The 23,489-nt window shown below is 42.0% G+C and overlaps 1 protein-coding gene across 1 annotated transcript in view; it reads right to left on the reverse strand.

Annotated features, from left to right (window-relative positions):
- pebp4 (phosphatidylethanolamine binding protein 4) overlaps nucleotides 1-23,489 on the reverse strand; it is a gene marked incomplete at both ends in the record, with an annotated part of 206,777 nt that overhangs the window by 100,464 nt on the left and 82,824 nt on the right. Inside the window, one exon of the mRNA XM_079826604.1 lies at nucleotides 20,812-20,910. Coding sequence (XP_079682730.1) covers nucleotides 20,812-20,910 — 99 coding nt within the window. The remainder of the gene's footprint in view (nucleotides 1-20,811; nucleotides 20,911-23,489) is intronic.

Consider the following 23,489-nt stretch of genomic DNA (forward strand, 5'->3'; position numbering starts at 1 on the left):
TTTAAATATTTTTACTGGGAATCAAGACAAAATACTGATTAAGAAAATGCAATGCAAGAGAACTTGATCCATGAAATGAATTCAAGCGTTTTAAAATAATAATTGTAATGCTGCAGAACTCCAGAGCAAGATTACAGTTAATAATTATTTAATTCACCAGCAGCTCTTGGGTGATGCGATATTGCAATCTGTGGGTGGACTATTAGGTGAAAAGTAAATAAGGATTTTTCACCTAGCACTTTATTTACATAACGAAACTACTCTCTATCGCTAATGACTCTACCTTTTGTTTCTGACGGCAGAGCAAACAAAAACATCCACTTTTATGTGCAGAGAAAGAGAGAACGAGAGAAAGAGATACTAAAATCAGACAGAGCAAGACATAGGAGCGTTGTGATCTGGAGGAAAAGTCAGTTTGAGGCAGAACAAGCTGTTCGGGGATTGTTTTTTGGTAGTATTCCATGAGCAGGAGGGAATTGAGAGACAGAATGGGTCAGGCAGGCTGAGTGGTGAGCTACAGGGGCATTTCAGCTCCTCGTTCCCCTCTTCCATCACCATCTGCTCCAACAGAATTAATAACTTCATTACCAATTCAATCTGCATCAGCTTCCTTAAATGTGAAATCAACAGGCGTCCACGGTGTAAATAGCCTATAGTAGATTTGGAAGTTATTTTCACTCTTACAATGATACTACGGTTATCATAGTTCAGCCGTTAGTGTTGTTTGCTTAACCAAAAAAATAAGAATTCTTTACGCTGTAAAACATTTGACTGTAGAAGAATGTAAAAATGCTATGGTAAAAACCTGTTAATCAGTTAACGGTAAGTTCCCTTACTCTATACAATGAAAAACTGACAAATCTAATGGGACATTTCTATATATTAAATACTATTAAACGTACAGTTTTTGAGTAATCTTATCATTTTGATAACGGTTTCTTCTTAGTTTTTTCCCTTATCAGATATGTAAATTAGGGTTACATTAGTATTTACCTGAACTTGTGGAAAAGCTACTTGTAATGAACCTGGGCCAAGCCCAACCCCTGAAAAACAACCCCACAACATAATCCTCCTTCCACCAAACTTTACACTTGGCACAATGCAGTCAGGCAAGTACCGTTCTCCTGGCAACCGCCAAACCCAGACTCGTCCATCTGATTGCCAGACAGAGAAGTGTGATTGGTCACTCTAGAGAACACGTCTCCACTGCTCTAGAGTCCAATGGCGGCGTGCTTTACACCTCTGCATCCGATGCTTTGCATTGGACTTGGTGACGTAAAGGCTTGGATGCAGCTGCACCTTTGGCCATGGAAGTGATTGGAACATCTGAATTCAATGATTTGGAGGGGTGTTCCAATACTTTTGGCAATATAGTGTGTATATATGTATATGTATATGTATATGTATATATATATATATATATATATATTAGTTTTGGGGTTTTTTGCCGTTAAGATATGACTCAGGTTCCTCCAATAATGTGAGACCTAGGGATTTGTTTGCCCACTATATTGTCTGCCCAGATAAAATCATAACACCTTGTCCCAACCATTTGGAACACGATAAGTTCCAGTGACAAGCAATTTGTCTGACCACACCAGACAAGACAAAATCAATCACAAATCACAGTCAATCAGAAGAGTGTGTGGGCGGAGCTCTCTGTGCAAGCGCACTGCTCTCTTGCACTCACAAGCATATAGCTGTCACGGCTGGTCAGGATAAAAACTCTGGTTAGCTTGGAGAAGACTTTTTAATGTGTATCACAGCGTCACATGTCGCGTCTGGTTAGGACAACTTTGTATGTCTGACCGTTCAGAACGCTTGATTCGAGCTATCATTCATGCTAATACCAGGTCAATAGTTTTAGAGAAGCTTTCTGTAACAAGCAAATCATTCTGCACACTGAGAGACATGGCTTGTATTGAAAAGACCAAAATGAACAAAATGCTCAATAAAGTCAAAAGCTACAAGAATTATAATCATGATCTTGTACACAAAGTGACAATCCAAAGCCTCGAGTCAATCACGCCAGACAAGAGCTCTCATGAAAGTCCCAGACAACAGTTAACTGGATCCTGGGAGGCATGAATGGTTGGTTCGGAGAAAAGCAGGACTGGTCAGTTCTAAGCCAGGAACAGTTCAAGTGCCCGAGCGGAGAACGGTTGCATGGTAACTGTTGGCTGAAGAGCCGAAGAGCATAAGATTATGTGTTACTGAGGGAGATATGTTCAGCACAATGACACAAATGTGTGGAGTGAGCTCTCTGGTTTGTGACGAGTGCCAGAAATCTCGAGTGGTGACTGGAGATGGCGAGTGGCGAGTTGGCAGCAGTATGGGAGGAAGGGTCCATCTGCACACATGCTGCCAAACAGAGGAAATGACAAACTAAATATGGTTCCAATAAAGTGTTAGAAATACCTCCTTCAGACAGACAAAGGTCGAGGCAAAACTTGAGCGCTGATGACAAAACCACTAATTAACACGGGACTGTATAAGACATTACATTGAAGAGAATGCATAGATCATTTTATGTTAGGCAGGAGAGATGAATGAATCAGTGAATGAACGAGATTTTGAATGAGATGGTGCTTGTCCACACAAAAGTGCTAGGGCATGTCTATGTGGTTGCAAATATCTTCTGAGAAGTTTTGAATACATTGCTCTTTCAATGTAAGTCTAGAGGATTTTATCGTCCGTCAGGCAGAAACTGCCTGAACACTAAAGGTGCAGTGATATTAGCAAACAATTTGGCTACATTTCGAGGGCATAAAAGCTCCATTGTCTATTCTACAGTGTAGCAATGCACGAAGCACAACTCACAGATAAATCACTTTCAAGCCAAGCAGCTTTCTGTTGGTCAGTATGGCGAATTCACATTTCAAACAAAAGCAAAATCTGCACGAAACTTACATGGATTGATCACACGGCTTCCTAGTGAAATGGCTGGATTTTGACAGGGAAAATTCCGCTAAACAGCGGTAAATGTGCCTGCACAATTTGAGATATCATTCAAGTCTTTATTCATGTCCATCATGATGTGTATAACCAAGTTTGAACTATGAGTGAGCAAATATCAAAAGATTGCATCAGCCACTATACAAATATGTACAAATACTCATATGTATTATCTGTGAAATTAATACATTTTTGAAATTTTGAAATGTATTTGCTGTGATTTTGATTGATGGGTTGTCCTTGCTACAGTGTAATTATACCAGGGCTGATCCAAATATAATTTTTCGAGCTTCGAAGCTTCGGTAGTAATCAACACTGAATATTCGAAGCTTCGGAGGGAGGAGGGTTAACATATTCTTCACTCTAATAAAGGCAGGAATCTGGAGAAGCGGCGCACCTCACGCGGGCAGGGCTTATATGCACTAGTTATACAAAACACACAGGTCTGTCACGTCTCAGTAACAAGCTCCTATAATTCGCAGTAGATTCATTTAGATTGATAATAATAACGGGTAATAGGCTTGCTGCGATAGGCATAACACCTGTTTACCAGGCATAACATCGGTTACATCACTTGCCCACCACAGCACCGCCAACCCCCACAAAATGTAAACGCGCCTATTTAAGTGAGTTTGTCATTGTATTGTTTTGTTTTTGTGTTTTTCATTTACCCCGGATTGGCCGCACAGTGCGCATGCACTGTAATGTGAGGGAACATTTTCTCACCCTGACATCCCTAACGGGTAAAAAGGCTAATACATTTTGATTCTATTACTCTATTTTCCACAACGTCAAATGAACGCAGCTTAATCCAAAATGCAAGCTCAGACATTTAAGCTCATGCAGTTGTGCGCTCTAGACAGAGAATACTCTGTTGCAGGGAACACGTAGGCTAAGATGAAGCAAATATGTTTATTAAGTATAACAAGGTTGGGTTTCTATTCAACTGTCCATCCTATTAAAATGGCAAGGCTATAAAATAATTGTAAAAAAAAAAAAAAAAGAGCATTGTATTGTCGCCAGAATTTAGAGTGTAAGCATATTCAAACGCAAATGAGAACTGTTTTGAGGGGGATGTAACAAGGACATAAATGGAGTGTTACCAGTTGATGTTGTGTCTCGTAAAAATGTATGTCGCTGGAACCTTACCATGCCATGGTTGGTTTAATCATCCGATTTATTAATGAATTACTTAATTTGAGGTTCAGGAAGTTGACACTTCCAGGAAGGTTCTGAATGTGAAGCGTTTTCATTGTGATAAGAAAACTTTAGAAAGAAAGAAATATTCCAAGAAATGTGATTTCAAAACTGTTACCTGAGCGAGTTTTCAGCAGCTAATAAAACTGTGCTCTTTTTCTGTAAAAAAAGTTTTATTATACACATATATAGTACACACTGAAGTTAAATAGGTGAGTTTTTTTTGTTGTTTTTTTGCTTTTAATGCACCTTCATTTTTAGTTTCTCATTAAAAACTAAGAGAGATGTGATGTTTAGACATCCCATGAGTCAAAGCCAGGTTAGTAGGTAAACCAAAACAGAGATAAAACGTGTTCTCCAATATGAGTTTGGATAGAAGAGTGAAAATGAAAAACAACTTTTGCACTCCTATCGTGTTTGCATGCAATACACAAAAGACATTACGTTTGCTTGTATGGGGGAGTAACAAGCCAAATCAGGGTTGTAATTTAATTTCTAAAAAAAGGAATTACATGGTAGATTTCTAAATAAGGTGTTGGAATGAGAGGGGAATTGTTCATTTGTGTGGCACCTGCTTCAGTCTGAAGCCCAGGAGTATTCCAAGACAGATAATTCCACACATTCACACGGGATGTTATTATAACTTCAGCGAGGTTAGAGGAAGTCACCGCGGCAATTACTCACCTCCCACTAGCCTCATTAAACCTCTGACCAACCACGGCCCCTCATCATACACACAGCACAACGAGACAGCCAATCAGGGAGCAGACAGGCGGCATGCCGCCGCCCACACAGTGACAGGATATTGAGAGGTTGTCTGTCTGAGCACCTGAAATACATTTGTTTATTCACAATGTGTCGCCTGGCCAGACGGGGAGGAGGCTAGTCTCTGTGAGACAGAGAATAGCAGAAGAGGAGGGCAGGGCCGAGCTAGTTCGCTTTCAGGGACTGTGATCATATGCTGCTTTTAGCAAATGTATTTGTATCGAGAGTAAAACGCCTGCAAAAAGGGTGATGCTTTTTGTAGCCGCAGGATCGTCCTTAGTGGTATTTTATAGATACCCTGTCACAAAACCACAATGAAATGTTAGAATCAAAAGGATAGTTCACCCAAAAATGAGATCATTTGCACACCGTTATGTTGCTTTTTTTTTTTTTACTTGTATGGCTTTTGTCTTCTTTGCAGCAAAAGGCATAATGTGCAGAAGCAGTTTTTTTCCATACAATGTAAATTGTAAATTGAGAACGGGCTCATTCAAGCTTTAAAAAATGACAAAGAATAATTTAGTAGTCGTTAGAGCTCAAATACTTCTCATTTGTGTGATCTTTATAAAATCGCATTTGGCACTCCAAATCATTGTTATTGTTAACTAAAACTACTACAATAGTTTTTGTTAATTGAAATACAGCAGAATATGACACTTAAACACTTAAACTTTGAAGTTGGTTGGAGGTTGAAGCAGGTGAGTTAAAGCTAAATAGATGTGAAAAGCATATAACAATTACTAAAACTAAAATGAAAACTATAAAAATAAAGCTAAATGACTGAAAAAAATCTAAATTAAAATATGAATAAATACTATAATAGTATTTAAATAATATTAAAATAACACAGGTCAAAACCAATGGGACTGACGTCAAACCTGACATGACATATCATGCCGTATCATATTTGGATATGTGGAAACATGAATGAGATTTGAGAGCTACACAAGAAATGATCAGTAAATAACTTAAATTTCTGCCTTTCCATCAGATAAAATTATCAAATGACTTCAAAAGACTTGGAAATAGCATATACAGACAACTGTTCGGGAGCCGAACACAAGAACTCACCAAAAATAGACAAGTCAAATAACAAATGAAAGCTCTCACCCTCAAGAATATCACTGTGCAGTTTATTTCCGATCCAACACTTTACAGTAACGTTATTATCAAAAGAATCACAAAGATGGAAATGACTCCTTTGAACAAGCAAACACATGAGTCATATTCCTGTTCAGATCACTAACTTGTTGTGGAGCTACTAGCCTCAAACACTATATCAGCTCGTTCCTTATGTTGTTTTCTTCGAAATGAAACTATTTTCATATGTCTGTGAGCAAGCATGGCCAAACGACACTGTAATATGTCACGATGTCCAGATCAAAACATGTGATGCAGACAAGTATTGCGTCATACGTCAAAAAAGCTGAGTATCTCAGCTCTCAGACACGATCTCAGCTCTCGATCATGCTTCTAGACCAATCAGAGCCCGAGATCTTGAGGAGGCGGAGCCTTCTTTTCGATTTCCCAGCAGCAGGCTTAAATCAAAGCAGATGAGTAGGAGTTATTAGATAGTTTGGACAGATACATCTCAATAACTTTTTTTGGAAGGAGATATCAAGAAAATTATTTTTCTCCTGTTTAATGCCAACTAGTGGAATCAACAGAAACTTTCGGAAGGGACATAGACCAAACAGATTAAAAATTATAGATTTTCAAATAACAAATGAATTAAAAAATAAATCAAAATATTACTTTTTATATATGTTTATCATAAAATTGTGAATTAATACAATATAATATATGCAATATTCTACTGTGTTAAAATTTAGAGTGTTTTCTGTAAAATGAGACCATTTCTATCAATTTACTCCAATGTATGTGGGCAGGGCGCTTTTTTAAATTCAGATATGCCTAATTCTCTAAAAAAATCTAAATATGCTGCAGAGCTGAAGTGACCTACTGTACCGCACGGATCTAAAATAATGTTACACATTAGATGTTTTTACCCAACAGTTAATCAAATGTTCCCTTAAGTCATAACAGATGATGTGGATACACACCAATATTTTCAAAAACTGTAATTCTGTGTATATGTGTATATCGGGATCACACGCTGTCTGAGAGGCATCTTTGTGGGCATCATGTCGGATCTGTCAGTCAGCGTAAGATCGATTAGTTTACATCAGCATGAGTTTGAAAATCCCATTTCATTGGTTCAGACTCATGCCATCGAGAATTTGCTATGAATATTCATAAAGTTGGAATGTTGCGCTTTAACCGATACCAAACTTGTGCTGCATGGAAAAAATGGAAAGAAATGGACAAGGGAAAGGTATTCCTCCCAGAAAACGTACACATAAAGATACTTTTAGATGTTTAATAGCTATTTGGAGCATTGGGATCGCTAGATGAGGGCTTAATGAACTCTAGTGAAAACCTCAAAAACAACAAAAAATGAATTTTTTTCACTTGTTTTGGCTGTAGTTCGTAATTAGCCTGTGCGCATTCCGACTCATTTTGCCAGCACGGGTCATATATTTATTATACCATGATCATTCATGTTAATTCACAGTGCATTAACTAATGTTAAGAGATACAACTTTAAAAAGTTGAAATGTATTAGATAATGTTGAGATTAATGGTCACAATTATGTTCTGATTAGTTCCTGTCATGTCTATTATATGAGTTGTTGTTAGTTTCCATGGCTACAGAATAGTTCATCTTCATCCAGCTGTTCCTGTTTAGTTACCTCATTTACTATGTGTATTTATACTCCCCGTTCTGTTCAGTCCTTTGTTGGTTATTGTTTTGTGCATGTGTATTTCTACTCTGCATTTCCAGTCTATTTTCCTGTGTTTGCATTCCATATTCCTCGACTAAATCAGTGTTTCCCAACCGGGGTGCCGTGTAAAAGTCCTTCAAATATATATAGATTTCAAATTTTTCAAATAATTCTCTCTTTGTTAACTTTGTTCAATGCATGCGAGTGCAGCCGTATGTTCGAATATGTCCAGTCATTTTCGCCGTCATCACCCGGGTGTAGTGCCAGAAGACGCGAATGAGAAGTCGCGCGCGTTGTGAGAAAATGTGTCTCTGCGCACTCATCCGAAAGCGCGCACACGTCTCACAGCGCGCAAATACTGGGTTCTCTTTCAAGTCTTGCTTTTGAACGGACAAACTCACACAAAAAGTATGTCAACATGTCCATCTTGATGAGTATTCTAGCAGACATAGTCTGTATATGCCTTAAGTAAACTTTAAACAGTTGAGAAAGACGATGTATATCCATGCATTAGGTCTTAAAGGGGCAGTAGCCTTTACTGCTGTCTGTTTAATGTCAAACAACAAAAGACAAGGACATCACTCACTGCTGTGATTGAATAGCTTTTGTAAGTTTAATAGGATTAATCTTTATTTTATACACTCAAATATGCAATGTTATTTTACATTTGATCAATTTCTGTACCTGAAAACTAATGTTAGACGTACCTGAAAAACTTGAAAAGCATAGTTTATTTTATTAGTATCTTTGCTCAATGGTATTTATTTGTGCTGCTGCTTGTATTTAAATGTGACCCTGTCTGTGAAAACCCAGCTAAAGTCATTTTTTTATCATTCGCTGTTTTATACATAAAATCATCCTACATAATGTAAAGAACATTCTGTGAAAATATAACCTTGATATCTTTAATATTGACTGAGTAAGATCATGTCAAAAGTAAGCTGAATTTCGGCCTCAGAAAATCATGATTTTGAGAAATTCCAATTTTAAAATCAAGCTTATTTTTGAAATTGTAAAACATTTTAACCATTTTTATTCTGATAATGTGCCATATACCACATTAAAGCTAAGATTCTCCCATTTTCAGTGATATAGGACACATTTATGGGAAAATTCTTAGTTTTGTAAAACAAGTCTATTTATTATGATGTGCATGTCCAAAAAGCGTGAAACATTGAAACGAATGGGGGCACCACAAGAGCTTGATTTACCAAGTCAGTTCACTCTAATGATTTGTAGGCTATAACTTTATTAGTAAAATGAAATCTCAGTAGAAAATGTCATTAATAGGCCTATATATATTAGACATGTGCCGGTAAACGGTAATACGATATACCGCAATAATGAACATGCACAATATTGTTATCGTGGGCACTTCAAAATATCGTGAATAATTATTTATTACGAATTATTCTGATTTTTAGAATGAATTTTAAGAATACTTAACCCATCAACCGTTTAAAATGAACAACACGTCAAAGAGGAACGCGCACTGACATAAATAGACCGTGCATGAGCCGAGCACATGGCGGAATGAGGAGATGTGCTGAAGTGCACATTCATTCTTCGACAGCAGAGGGCGCTGACGGAACAGCAGAAATGCAGCCGTTTCCCCAGTAATCACATAACCTAATACATAATACTTAAAGACTTAAGGCTATTCATTTTCAAACTTGAATTTTATATTTTAATCTGGACTAAATTACATGCCCTAGATATTGTTTGAATATGTTCTGACTGTTGTTCAATCACACACTTTACAAGGCTCCAGTATTTAACATTAGTTCATTCATTAACACACTGACAATGAAAAATACTTCTAAAGCATGTATTAATCTTAGTTAAATGTACATTTCAGCATGCCTATTGTTCTTTATAATTCTTTTGCACTTTAATCTGTTTTAAATATTTGTTTAATTTATACTTTTTTGTGTATTGCTTTATTGTATTTAAATGTTTGGTTCTTTTGTTATAAGAAAGTGATTTAACCTGTTATAGTATGACAACACTTTTTTTGCAACTTATTTCAATATCGTGATAATACCGTATACCGTGATAAAAGCTTCAGCAATTAATCGCAACATGAAAATTTGATACCGGCACATGCCTAATATATATCCATTAATATATAAAACATCCATAGAAAATCTCACTGTGTAACATTTGGAGTAAATCCAGGACTAGGCCTAATGCCCTATAACAAGTTAACAGGTCAGTCTCAAACTTTGTGCAGATAGTTAGTCATAACTGTGAATCTTCACTTGTCTCACAATTCGATTAGATTATTATTCATTAGGATTTTTTCATGGCTCATTGTGCTTAATAACTCTTTTACATAAAGCACGTCCTGCACTTTATGTTCTCATTCATACATGTTCTATTCGTATAGGTTTACAAACCGAAACCAAAACATCAGACGCAAGAGCTTTGCTTCCGAAGGACACACGCAACTTTTTTATATTAATATATAATACGGGTTCTTTATTTAGCCTACAAAAAACAGTAGGCCTATATTAATCATTATTAATTAAACTATCAGCTGTTCTGTTCCTTGCGCTTCACTTGCCGCGGCCGCCCTGTCAGAGAGCGAATTCATAAACTCAGCGCATCAGCAAAAGACCAAACTATTTAGACACTTAGCAGCCATTAAATGTCTTTAAAATAAGATGGATGTATAGGCAGAAGGTGGAGTTAGGAAACAAATAAACTGTTCCTGAAATGTCGGTGATGGCACAAAGAAATCCACACAGAAATCGGAACCCGGCTTAAGTTGCCGTTTTCTTGCCTTTCCCGACACTGATCTGATCCTTGGTTGCGGATTGATATTATGGTCTGTTTGCACTTTGTAATTGTAAAAAATACGTTTCTGAACCGAATGATATAAGAATCAGCAGTTGTTTCTGCATCAAAAGTAAACATTAAATAAAATTTAAGAAGCCCACGTCCGGTATTTTTTGGTGCAAAATAATAAAACGTAGCGTCAATAAAATCATTAATTTCAGTATTTATAATATTATAAATGAAAAATTGAGTACTGCATCTCAAAGCCCTTGGTATAATCTATCATTTACAGCAGGCACGTGCAGAGGGGGGGGGCTTTGGGTGCTCGAGCCCCTGCCCTTTTTCAAAAATGAATCAAAAGTGCCCCTCTCAGACAAATATCAATGATAATATCGTGGTCAATAAAACTAAATAAATGTGATTATTATAACATGACAATGTATACAATAGTAACGGACGGCTCAAAAGTCGGACAATTTCTGTTGAGGCGTTGCCATAACGCGTTGCTATGTGTTGCGTGCGTTTTGATTGGCTGCTGATTTTCCACTGTTCGGAAACGGCTCTCGAGCCATATATGGTCCTTTCAGAGAGTGTGTGGCCTTACGGGAAAAAAGTAAACCAATATTTTTTTTTCCATCCATAATCAGAGCTAATGTGTTGATTTAATTACAAATCTATATATGATATATTTTAAAGTATTACACAATTCACCAATGCCCGTTTGTCATGTATATACACCAACCAATCGTGATCTGGCAAAGCAAGTTCAAATTCCATTGGGCGATGTGAAACGGTAATTTTCTGTTCTTATTCATAAATCGGTTGAAAATTACATGGACAGACGAACTAATGTTTGTGGAACGATTTCCTGCTGTTTGTCTCATTTTATAAATTGCATCACTGACAAAATGGATTTTAACTGACAACAAACAAATCTGCACAAAACCATTCAGCAGCAAAAGTCGCATTAATGGTAAGTAGTGTTAAATTCATTTTATATAAATTCATTTATATATATTGATGCACCGTTTACTATTTCATGAAACTATCAAAGTTAACAAAACCCAAGTGCCACTGGCTCCTACAGGCCTATTATGTGAAGTGTAGGCTGGCGAAATACGTGAAAGGACTTTATTATATTACCATTTTTTTATATTATGCAGCATTATGAAAGAAGTCTCTTATGTTCATCAATCCTGCATTTATTTGATAAAAAAACAGCAATATTGTGAAATATTATTAAAATAATGGTTTTTTTATTTTAAAATAATTTAAAATATAATTTATTCCTGTGATCACAGCTGGATTTTCAGCATCATTACTCCACTCTTCAGTGTCACATGATCATTCAGAAATCATTCTAATATGAGGATTTAATGTCAATGATGGAAACTGTGAAACTCTTTTCAAGATTCTTTGATAATAAAAAGTTAAAAAGAACATGTAATAATATTTCACAATATTTTTTTTTCTGTATTTTTGATTAAATAAATGCAGGCTTGATGAGCATATATATATATATATATATATATATATATATATATATATATATATATATATATACATAAATTGCCCCTTTTTTACATTTGAGCCCCTGCCCCTGAAGAACTCTCTGCACGGCCCTGATTTACAGCAATAAACACAAATTGCCTGTTTTGGTCATTTTTATGGTTATGACTACTTTGACGCTCAATATCTCCTAATTAGATTATGCGACTTTAGCCGGGGTTTCACAGACGGGGTCACAAATGATTTGTTCTTATTATTTTCTTTATTTTTATTTGACAGTAGTCCTTTTTTCCCTGAACATAGCAAATACTGAACCATACCGAAACCGTGAACCTAAAACCGTGATACAAACCGAACCGTGAGCAATCTGTACCGTTACACCCCTAGCGTAACATATGCGAGGGGGTGCCACAAAATGGAGAACATTTTCAAAGGGTGCCATGACCGAAAAAAGGTTGGGAAACACTGGACTAAATAACCAACTGTGGCGGGGTGGGCGTGGTCCCGCGAGGTCTGTAGCGGGAGAGAGAGGGCGGAGCCGAGCGGTCGGTAAGTAGGTCAAGTGCAAATGACGAACACCTGTCTCTGATTGCAGTAATTGGCGTGGAGAGACCGCATATAAGCGGCTGCTGGGAGAGAGTGGGGAGAGAGAGACCGACTGGGACTTGCCACGTGAGCTGCCAAACAAGACCTGAGTGACTGTGCTGTACAAGAGAGATCAACTAAAAGAGAGAAGAGTGAACCATTGATGATTGAGGCGCCCTCGTGCGTGATTTATGTTTGTTTATGAGAAAGACTGTTTAATAAAGTTGCAAGTCCCAGTCACGCCGACCCCGCCTTCTTCCTTCCTGACCAAGAGTATTCCGAACCGCTTCACACTGGTGCCGAAACCCGGGAAGGAAGAAGAGAGCCGCCGCCATGCAGACCCCGCCAAAGACGCCGCTTGCGGACCTGGTGTCATCGCTCGCTGGTCTTCACCAACAGACCCACGAAGATCTGCTGGCCGTGAGGGCCGAGCAGGACAAACGTTTTGAGGCCCTCATTCGTGCCCAGCATGAAGACCGCGAGCTGTTCCGGAGCTGGATGGTCCGGGAGATTCCGGCCACCCCCCCGTCTACAACCGACTCGGCCGCCACCATCCACCTCTCGAAGATGGGCCCCGAGGATGATCCGGAGGCGTTCATCGACCTCTTCGAGAGGTCCGCCGAGTCCCGGGGGTGGCCCCGGACGGACTGGCCAATGCGGCTCCTGCCGCTGTTGTCAGGAGAAGCGCAGGTAGCCGCACACCAACTGCCAGTCCAGAATCTCCTGGACTACGAAGACCTGAAGCGCGCCATCCTGCAGCGGGTCGGCCGGAGCCCAGAGCAACAGCGGCAGCGCTTCCGAAGCCTGACCCTCGGCGAGTCCGGCCGACCCTTCACCTTCGCGCACCAGCTCCGGGACTCGTGCCGCAAGTGGCTGATGGCCGGCGGAGGCGACGTCGAGGGAATCATCGACCGTGTGGTGCTGGAGCAGTTCGTCGCGCGGCTTCCCCAGAAGACCGCGCAGTGGGTCCAGTGCCACCGCCCGACGTCGCTGTCCCAGGCCATCCAGTTGGCGGAGGACCACATGGTGGCGTGCCACGGGGTCGGCGAGCCCCTTCCTTCGGCTTCTCTCTCTCTCTCTCTCTCTTCTCCTTCCCCCCCTCTTCTCTCCAAGCCTGTCCCTCTTCCCAGGTCGCGCAGCGGGTTTCCGCCCAGGCCAGCACCGAGGTGGAGGACAGGGCTGCCCGCGGAGGTTCCGGCAGTACCACGACCATCAGCTAGAGGAGGGGGAGCCACCAGCGACCCGTTCCCCACCACGTCCGCGTCGGCGCTCTCTCCGCGCCAATTTGGGGAACCGCTGCCAGCCACTAGAGTGGCGGGGAAGTCTGGGCCGGCTTGTTGGCGTTGTGGGGATCCCGGACATTTTATCGATCGGTGTCCGGTGATGGAGGTGGGGACATTGATCCGGGTCCCCGACGCGCCGCAAGCTGCCCCCGATCAAGCTGGCCTGTACCAGATACCCGTGAGTATCAAGGGGGGTACTTATCAAGCTCTGGTGGATTCAGGGTGTAACCAGACCTCCATCCATCAAAGCTTGATTCAACCTAAGGCGTTGGTTAACGGCCGCGTGGTTAAGGTACGGTGTGTGCACGGGGAAGTGGTGGACTATCCGTTGTTGCCCGTGGATATTCAATTTCGGGGTAAAACGCATAGTGTTGAGGTTGCAGTTAACCCGCACCTCCGGCATCCACTAATTTTGGGTACTAATTGGCCAGGATTTAATAAACTATTGGGGCACTTGTGTGTGGATGCCTCTTGGGGAAAGTGTAAAAAAAGGAAAGAGACGGTTGCTCAGGTGGGAGAGGTGGATTCGGGACCTCTGGGTGCTCTTCCAGGGGAACAGAGCGGTCTCGAGCTACCCAGCCTCACAGACCGCGATGATTTTCCCCTGGAGCAGTCCCAGGATGAGACGCTTAAACATGCGTTTACTCAGGTCCGTTCCATCGACGGCCATCTCCTCCATCCTGACCAGCCGCTCTCTTATCCTTATTTTTCTGTTTTAAAAGATAGGTTGTATCGAGTGACCCAAGACGCTCAGACAAAACAAGATACAACCCAGTTGTTAGTGCCTAAAAGCCGTCGGGAAATGCTTTTCCAGGCGGCTCACGCGAATCCTATGGCCGGGCATTTAGGAACAGCGGCGACACTTAACCGTCTAATGGCCCGATTTTTCTGGCCGGGCATCCACGAGAATGTACGCAGGTGGTGTGCGTCTTGTCGTGAATGTCAGTTGGTGAATCCACCGGCCACCCCAAAAGCACCATTGTGCCCGCTCCCGTTGATGCAGGTCCCCTTCGAACGAATTGGCATGGACCTCATCGGGCCATTGGAACGGTCAGCACGTGGGCATCGCTTTGCATTGGTTCTGGTGGACTATGCAACACGATACCCGGAGGCAGTTCCGCTCCGCACTATTTCGGCGAAAAGTGTCGCGAGCGCACTGTTTTCCTTAATCTCCCGGGTGGGAATCCCGAAAGAGATTCTCACCGATCAGGGCACGGCGTTCATGTCACGAACGATTCGCGAACTGTATGAATTATTGGGCATTAAATCGGTTCGCACCAGCGTCTATCACCCACAAACAGATGGTCTGGTGGAACGATTTAATCGCACATTGAAATCCATGATTCGTAAGTTCGTTCACGAGGACGCCAAAAATTGGGATAGGTGGCTAGAGCCTCTGTTGTTCGCTGTTCGCGAGGTCCCGCAAGCCTCCACGGGGTTTTCCCCCTTCGAGCTTCTCTATGGACGCCAGCCTCGGGGGGTGCTGGATGTCCTTAGGGAGGCTTGGGAGGACGGACCTTCGGCGAGTAAAAATGAAATTCAGTATGTCCTGGACCTGAGAACAAAACTCCACACTTTGGGGCGGCTGTCAATGGAGAATTTGTTGCAGGCTCAGGACAGACAACGACAGCTCTACAACAGAGGCACTAGACTGCGTCAATTTTCACCGGGAGATAAAGTCCTTGTATTACTCCCTACGTCGACTTCTAAATTACTCGCGAAGTGGCAAGGGCCCTTTGAGGTCACACGGCGAGTTGGCGAGCTCAACTATGAGGTCGTGCGGTCAGATAGGGACGGGGCACGTCAAATCTATCACCTCAACCTCCTCAAAAAATGGTCTGAGGCGGAGTCAGTGATGCTTGCGACGGTAGTGAGCGGAGAGGAGGATCTCGGGCCGGAGGCGGTCCAAAAGCCTCAATCTATCGCTCTGGCCTCGGGAGGAGACCACCTCTCACCCTCGCAGCTCACTGACGTAAGTCGTTTACAAGCAGAATTTGCTGACGTCTTCTCGCCCCTACCCGGCCGGACCGACCTCATTCAGCACCACGTTGAGACGGAGCCGGGCGTGGTTGTTCGCAGCCGGCCTTATCGCTTACCTGAACACAAGAAAAAAGTCGTTCAGGCAGAATTAGAAGCTATGCTAGACATGGGGGTAATAGAAGAGTCCAACAGTGACTGGGCGAGCCCGATTGTTTTAGTCCCTAAACCTGACGGCTCGGTCCGGTTCTGCGTGGACTACCGTAAGGTAAACGCGGTGTCAACATTCGATGCTTATCCAATGCCAAGGGTTGACGAATTGCTTGATCGGCTAGGAACTGCTCGTTTTTATTCGACACTGGACTTAACAAAGGGATATTGGCAGATCCCCTTGTCTCCTCTATCCAAAGAAAAAACAGCTTTCACCACGCCGTTTGGATTACACCAATTTATCACCCTTCCTTTCGGCTTGTTCGGGGCTCCTGCGACCTTCCAGCGTCTGATGGACAGAATTCTCCGGCCGCATGCTGCATATGCCGCTGCCTATCTAGATGATATCATCATCTATAGTGCGGACTGGCAGCGTCATATGCAGCACTTGCGAGCTGTCCTGAAGACGCTGAGAAGGGCGGGGCTCACGGCCAACCCAAAGAAGTGTGCGATTGGGCGGGTGGAGGTAAGATATCTGGGCTTCCACTTGGGTCATGGGCAGGTGCGTCCCCAAATTGATAAGACCGCAGCCGTTGCGACCTGTCCGAGACCCAAGACCAAAAAGGAGGTTAGACAGTTCCTGGGGCTGGCGGGGTATTACAGGAGGTTTGTGCCTAATTATTCGGAGCTCGCCAGCCCGCTGACTGATCTAACTAAAAAGGAGGTGCCAGATACAGTTCAGTGGACGGAGCGGTGCCAGCAGGCTTTTACCCAGATAAAGGCTGCTCTGTGTGGTGGACCGCTCCTACAAGCTCCTAACTTTTCTCTCCCTTTTTCCCTACAGACTGACGCCTCGGACAGGGGGTTGGGCGCAGTCCTGTCCCAGGAGGTGGAGGGTGAAGAGCGGCCGGTGCTGTACATCAGTCGCAAGCTCTCTAAGAGAGAGACGATGTACAGCACCATAGAGAAGGAGTGTTTGGCCATCAGGTGGGCCGTTCTCACCCTTCGCTATTACCTCCTCGGGCGGGAGTTCACCCTCTGTTCGGATCACGCCCCCTTGCAGTGGCTCCACCGCATGAAAGATACCAACGCGCGGATCACCCGTTGGTATCTGGCGTTACAACCCTTTAAGTTCAAGGTGGTCCACAGGCCGGGTGCTCAGATGGCTGTGGCTGACTTCCTCTCCAGGAGGGGGGGGGGGGGGGGGAGGCTGCAGGCCGGATGGCTCCCCGGCCTGAGACGGGCGGTGGGGGTATGTGGCGGGGTGGGCGTGGTCCCGCGAGGTCTGTAGCGGGAGAGAGAGGGCGGAGCCGAGCGGTCGGTAAGTAGGTCAAGTGCAAATGACGAACACCTGTCTCTGATTGCAGTAATTGGCGTGGAGAGACCGCATATAAGCGGCTGCTGGGAGAGAGTGGGGAGAGAGAGACCGACTGGGACTTGCCACGTGAGCTGCCAAACAAGACCTGAGTGACTGTGCTGTACAAGAGAGATCAACTAAAAGAGAGAAGAGTGAACCATTGATGATTGAGGCGCCCTCGTGCGTGATTTATGTTTGTTTATGAGAAAGACTGTTTAATAAAGTTGCAAGTCCCAGTCACGCCGACCCCGCCTTCTTCCTTCCTGACCAAGAGTATTCCGAACCGCTTCACACCAACCACTCATAAAACGAGTAAAAAGAAAGAACATGGACTTACCAGAGAATCAGAATATATTGGGGTATCCGAGCTGGATGCTCCGACACGGCGGCCTCTCCCACACAGCCTGCGAGCCTGAGGCAGCCACCGAAGTCAACCCGGAACCAGAGCTGGATCCCAACAAATCCCCGGAGTCTACGCACGCTGACCAGTCCATCCATCTTAGAGCCAGGAGCGGATCTAAACCTGATAGATCTGTGGTCCGGGTCCGGATATTTGGTTCCTGCCTGAATTCCTGGTCCCATCTTCTCCGCTGGTCACAACCAGTCCCCTGGATCCACTGGTTTCGTCTAGCTGCTCTGCCCCCACTGCAGCATGTCAGGCTTCATCTCCACCAGCTCAGCATGAGGCAGAGTCCCCAGCTGCACCTCGGCCTTCCAGGCCCATGTCTCCACCTTGGCCTGTCAGCCCACTCCTATGAGGTCCATCTGGATCAGCCTCGGTTGGTCGCTTCCGCTACAGACTTCCAGGTCACCGGCTGCGCCTCAACCCTCCACCCCTTCAGCTCCACCTTTCCTCTGGCTTCTCTGTCGTCCTCCATCGCTCAATCGTCGTCCTGGTCAGCAGAGTCCCCATCTTCACCTCTATCCCACAAGCCAACAACTCTACCTTGGGCTTCCAGGCCGTGGTTGTTTCCTCCTGATGGACTATTTCTGTTTTGGGGTGGCAGTGGCTCAGTGGTTCATGTAGGTTGTCTGCAAACTGGAAGGTTGGGGGTTCAATCCCCGGTTCCACCTGACCAAGTGTCGAGGTGTCCATGAGCAAGACACCTAACCCCAGCTGCCCCCGACAAGCTGGATGGCGCCTTGCATGGCTGACACCGCCGTCGGTGTATGAATGGGTGAATGTGAGGCAAGATGTAAAGCGCTTTGGATGGCCATGGGTCTGTTGAAAACGCTATATAAATGCAGTCCATTTACCATTTATGGTGCATGGTCACACCTTCCAGGAGGGGGAGAACCAATGAGGTTCATTCTCGTGTTACGCAGCACGTTTGAGCTTCAGCAAGAACCAATAAGGTTTTTTCTTGTGTTACACAGCCCGTTTGAGCTTCTGCAAGAACCAATGAGGTTCATTCTCATGTTACGCAGCACGTTGAGATTCAGCAAGAACCAATAAGATTCGTTCTTGTGTTACACAGCCCGTTTGAGCTTCTGCAAGAACCAATGAAGTTCATTCTCAAGTTACGCAGCACATTTGAGATTCCACAAGAAGCAATGAGGTTCATTCTCGTGTTACGCAGCAAGCAAGTACAGTTGAGTTTCTGTTTATGTTTGCTGATCTATGTTTATATGTGAATGAAAGCCTGAAATTAAATCTGTTTATCATATAAAGTGTTTGTTTCTCTTCAGAAAATTTGGATTAAACCACTTGATTCATATGGATTCAGGGCCAGGGTGGGACCAATTTTCAGCCCAGGATTTAATGCCCAAGACCAGCCCTTACAAGCACCTAAACCTAGCACCTAAAAGTTTATCTGTTCTGTGCACGGTAGACAGGCCTATGCGGATTGACTTTTTCTCTCTGGCTTTGCGCGTGTGTAAAGTGAGACAGAGCATTAGCGCCCTCTCTACCAAGTGACATTATTTAATGCATAGCATAAACTGATGCGCTGCTTTAAATACAAAGTAAAGATGTGTGATGATTAGTTAATTCAATTATCAGTCATGCAATAATGTAACATGCTTTTTCTGCTTGTAGAGAGAAAGCGGACGGAGAAGTCCGGTTCGGCTTACGTGTGCATAATAAATACGCTATATAATAATACTTATAATATTTTTATAAGGCCACTACAAAGATCTGTGCACACGCAAGCGACAGGATTTCAGGTGTACGAGCCCAGCTTGCATGTCTTCGCCACTATTAGAACTGGCTGCGATTTGCCGCTGTCTCTCTAATTGAAAATGAACCATGACTTGTGCTTTCCGCGTCCCGTGTGTAACCACCTTCATGTTGAGGTGGTACTGCCGGCCCGATTTATGAGCGGCCCACCATGAATTCTCCCGTTGCCCACTCCGGGTCTGTATGGATTTATTTTATGAACTTTTTGGAGGGTTATCAAAGTAGTGTTGGGCAGCAGTCAGAAATGTCAGACAGTGACAAAAATTTCTCAGATTGTATTAAAAGATCTTCATTTGTGTTCCGAAGCTGAACGAAAGTCTTACAGGTTTGGAACTAACCTTTTAAATGTAAATGTTAGGAAATAAATACATAAATATAACATCTTCAATGGAACCTTTATGTGACTCATTTATGTGACTTCCAGTACAACCAGGTGTAAAAAAAGAAACAAAGAGGATAATAGTTGTAGTCCTGTTGCACTCCTCTTTCCTGTCTGTCTAAAGCAGAACTGATGTGCAATCATTCCCGTTACACAGGACAGCCACTCGCCCACATGATTTCCACAAGCATTACCAAACAGAAAATCTTGAATGTCAGGAATGTCATTCATCAAAACTTCATTTTTGGTACCTTGTATGTGAGACACGTCAGTCATTTTTCTAGATTCTAGTTACAAACTTTATTGGAATCAATGGGTTCCCTTGTGAACCAATAGGACCACAGCAAGAAAATCTGAGAAAGAAAGTACAAATAAAAAAATAGCCTGCAAGATTAAGCAAGGATGAAAGAATATTGACTTAATATTGAGCAATTAAAGTGTGTCTCATCCCCGGTTGTTTAAACACGGCGTCCCCATGCACTGCCTGATGAATCTGCCTCTAGATCCCGTCGGAGCGGAGCGCTGATGACTAACATGATATTTTTACTCAGTAATTATGTAACTCATCGGAAACGCAGCACAAGTGTGAAGCACATGGAAGGTGCAGATACGGTCCACGCGATCCAGGAATTGTTTGCCCACCAAAGTGTTTCTGACACCTTTTGCTTTGCACATTATGTCCAGGATTGTCCGTGCCAAGCTCTGCTTTAAGCAACCTTTATTTTAAGGCTTTGTTCTTGGTAATATCATATTAAATATATTGACTTATATTAAATGGCTTTAAGAATTATTATATCACAGACAAACATTCATGAAGTCACAGAGGTTATAACACTGCAACTGCGAAATTAGGGTGAGACAGCATCTGCAGCTGCTCTTCAAAGTCGTTTTTGGGAGATGTGACGTACCTTAATGTCAACCAGTAACCAATGTCTCCAGTAAGCACGAGAGGGTTTCTTACGACTGGGAGCATCTGGGTCCACCATTAATAGAGTGTATTTCTTCCCCTAGACAGAAAGACAAAAAGAAAGAAAGAAAGGTTTATTTTGTGACATTATCACACAGCTAATTATCGAACCACTTAGTACAAATTAATTACCAAATTAATACACGTAAAATAAGAATAAGTAATTTTATGCAAAAAAAAAAAAAAAAAGTGTAGATAAAAAATAAATAAATACTGAAAGTGGTATGAAAGGCATGAAACCAGTAGAATTTAGAACAGTGGTTACGAAGAACAGCAGTATATTATATTGTTTAGCATCATCATACAATTTGACTTCAGAACTTCCTAATTAACCATTCAAAATGATTTATTTTCTGTATGATATATGAAATATCTATGAGATAAGAGATATGATACATGAGAGATCTATGATATATTGTATGATAAGTGATGTGAGATATGGTATGAGATGAGTGATACGATATGATATATGATATGAAATATGATACATGATATATGATATATAAAACGATACATGAGAAATGAGAAATGATTGTTGATTTATATATGATTGATATGATATATAATTGATTATATGATTTGATATATGATTTGATATATGATACAATACGATACGATGATGATATGATGATGATATGATACAATATATTCTCAAGGCTACCACACAACTATCACAAAAAGACAATATTAATTTGAACAGCAGATCAATTTGTTTGATCACAAACTGATTCTTGAAATGTGGTTACATCCTTGATAGTAATGTAATAATTATGTATTAAAAATAATATATTTGTTTTGGCTTTTTATTCTCCTCAACATGGATCTAAGCTTTATTTTCCTTCAGCGATTTCCTATGAAAACATCAGTTACTTTAACTATTTCTGAGAACCCAGCGTCTTTAGCAAGTGACGTACGGAAGAAAACTTTAATTAGTTACTGATATTCTCAGGCAACCTTCCATTCTCACACATTCACCAAATCACAATCTGTCTGCGAAGTTTTCTTTACTTTCTCTCTCATAAAAAAAAACACTTCTCCATAAACAACCTGGCACATATTTTGGGTGCTACACATTAACAATGACTGACCAACTTAATTGCTCCAACTACTCATCTTCGCAAGTCCTCTTAAAGTTGAAGAACTGGGAGAGCAGATTGAATTATTGCGTGAGCACATTTGTCATCCCTGGTGCCGAGCCCAAAATCTGCCAGACCATATGATAGCGTTATTATTATACGCCTCTCTCAAGAAAACAGTACTGTCAATCACGATTGTTGCCATGCAACAATAGCCCATCCCCACAACATAAAGACTAAGTAAAACACTGTATAAATTAAACAATCCAGTATGGTATTTCCACAAAAGGGAAATTAAAGGGATAGTTCACCCAAAAATGAAAATTCTTTCATCATTTACTCACCCTCAAGTTGTTCCAAACCTGTATGAATTTGTGCTGCTGAACACAAAAGAAGATATTTTGACGAATGGGGTTAACTAAACAGTTGATGGGCCCTAATGACTTCCACAGTAGAGAAAAAAAAATACTATGGAAGTCAATGTGTCTCACCAACTATTTGGATACCCAAAAGCAAAAATGATAATTTTTCAAAAGAAATGTTTTAAAGCAGCTTCACATTAGGGATGGGCAAAATACCGGTAAAAATTCTCCCCACGATAAGAATTAGTCTTCCCGCGATAATAACGATAAAGCCTAGATGATGACGCGACCCATTCGCAGCTCATGTGCAGATCGGAAACAATTATGGTGGAAGCTGCGGAGGAGTTTATCGCTAAACAAGGAGCTACCTCTACAATCTGAAACCTGTACACAGATATATTTTCACTCGCTGAGCACTTGGACTAATCGCTTAATGGGTTAGATCACCCAAAAATGAAAATTAGCCCATGATTTACTCACCCTCAAGTCATCCTAAGTGTGTATGACATATGAGAGTTATTTAAAAAAAAGTCCTGGCTAATCCATGCATTTTAATGGCATTGATTCGATGGGTCATTTTTGAAGTCCATAAAAGTGCATATATCCATCATAAAAGTGCTCCACAAGGTTAATAAATCCTTCTGTAGTGAAGTGATATGTTTGTGTAAGAAAAATATCCATATTTAAAACTTTATAGATGAAAATAGCTAACCTCTAAAAGAGTAACCCCCGACCCTACGTTTTGTTTTGCTCTATTTACATTTACATTTATATTTTATACTTTTATCCAAAGCGACTTACAGTGCCCTTAATAAAGGGACAATCCCCCTGGAGTAACATGGAGTAAAGTGCCTTGTTCAAGGACACACTGGTGGTAACCGCTGGGATCGAACCAGCAACCTTCTGTGTATCAGTTCCATGGTTTAACCCACTGGACCACCATCTCACATACTCTATCCTCTGCCCTTCTGCATTTGTCAATACTCATGCGTCAAGGGGTCAAGGGTTACTCTTTCGTCGTAAATCGATGCGTACAGCAATCCGCCGGAAGTTAGCTATTTTAAGTCTATAAAGTCTTAAATATGGAAATGCGCCACTTCACTCCAGAAGGCCTTTATGAACCGTGTGCAGCAGGTTTTATGGACTTTTTTTTATATAACCTAGTATGACTTGAGGGTGAG

Source organism: Gobio gobio, assembly GCF_949357685.1.
Source record: "Gobio gobio genome assembly, chromosome: 10".
NCBI classification, from domain to species: Eukaryota; Metazoa; Chordata; class Actinopteri; order Cypriniformes; family Gobionidae; genus Gobio; species Gobio gobio.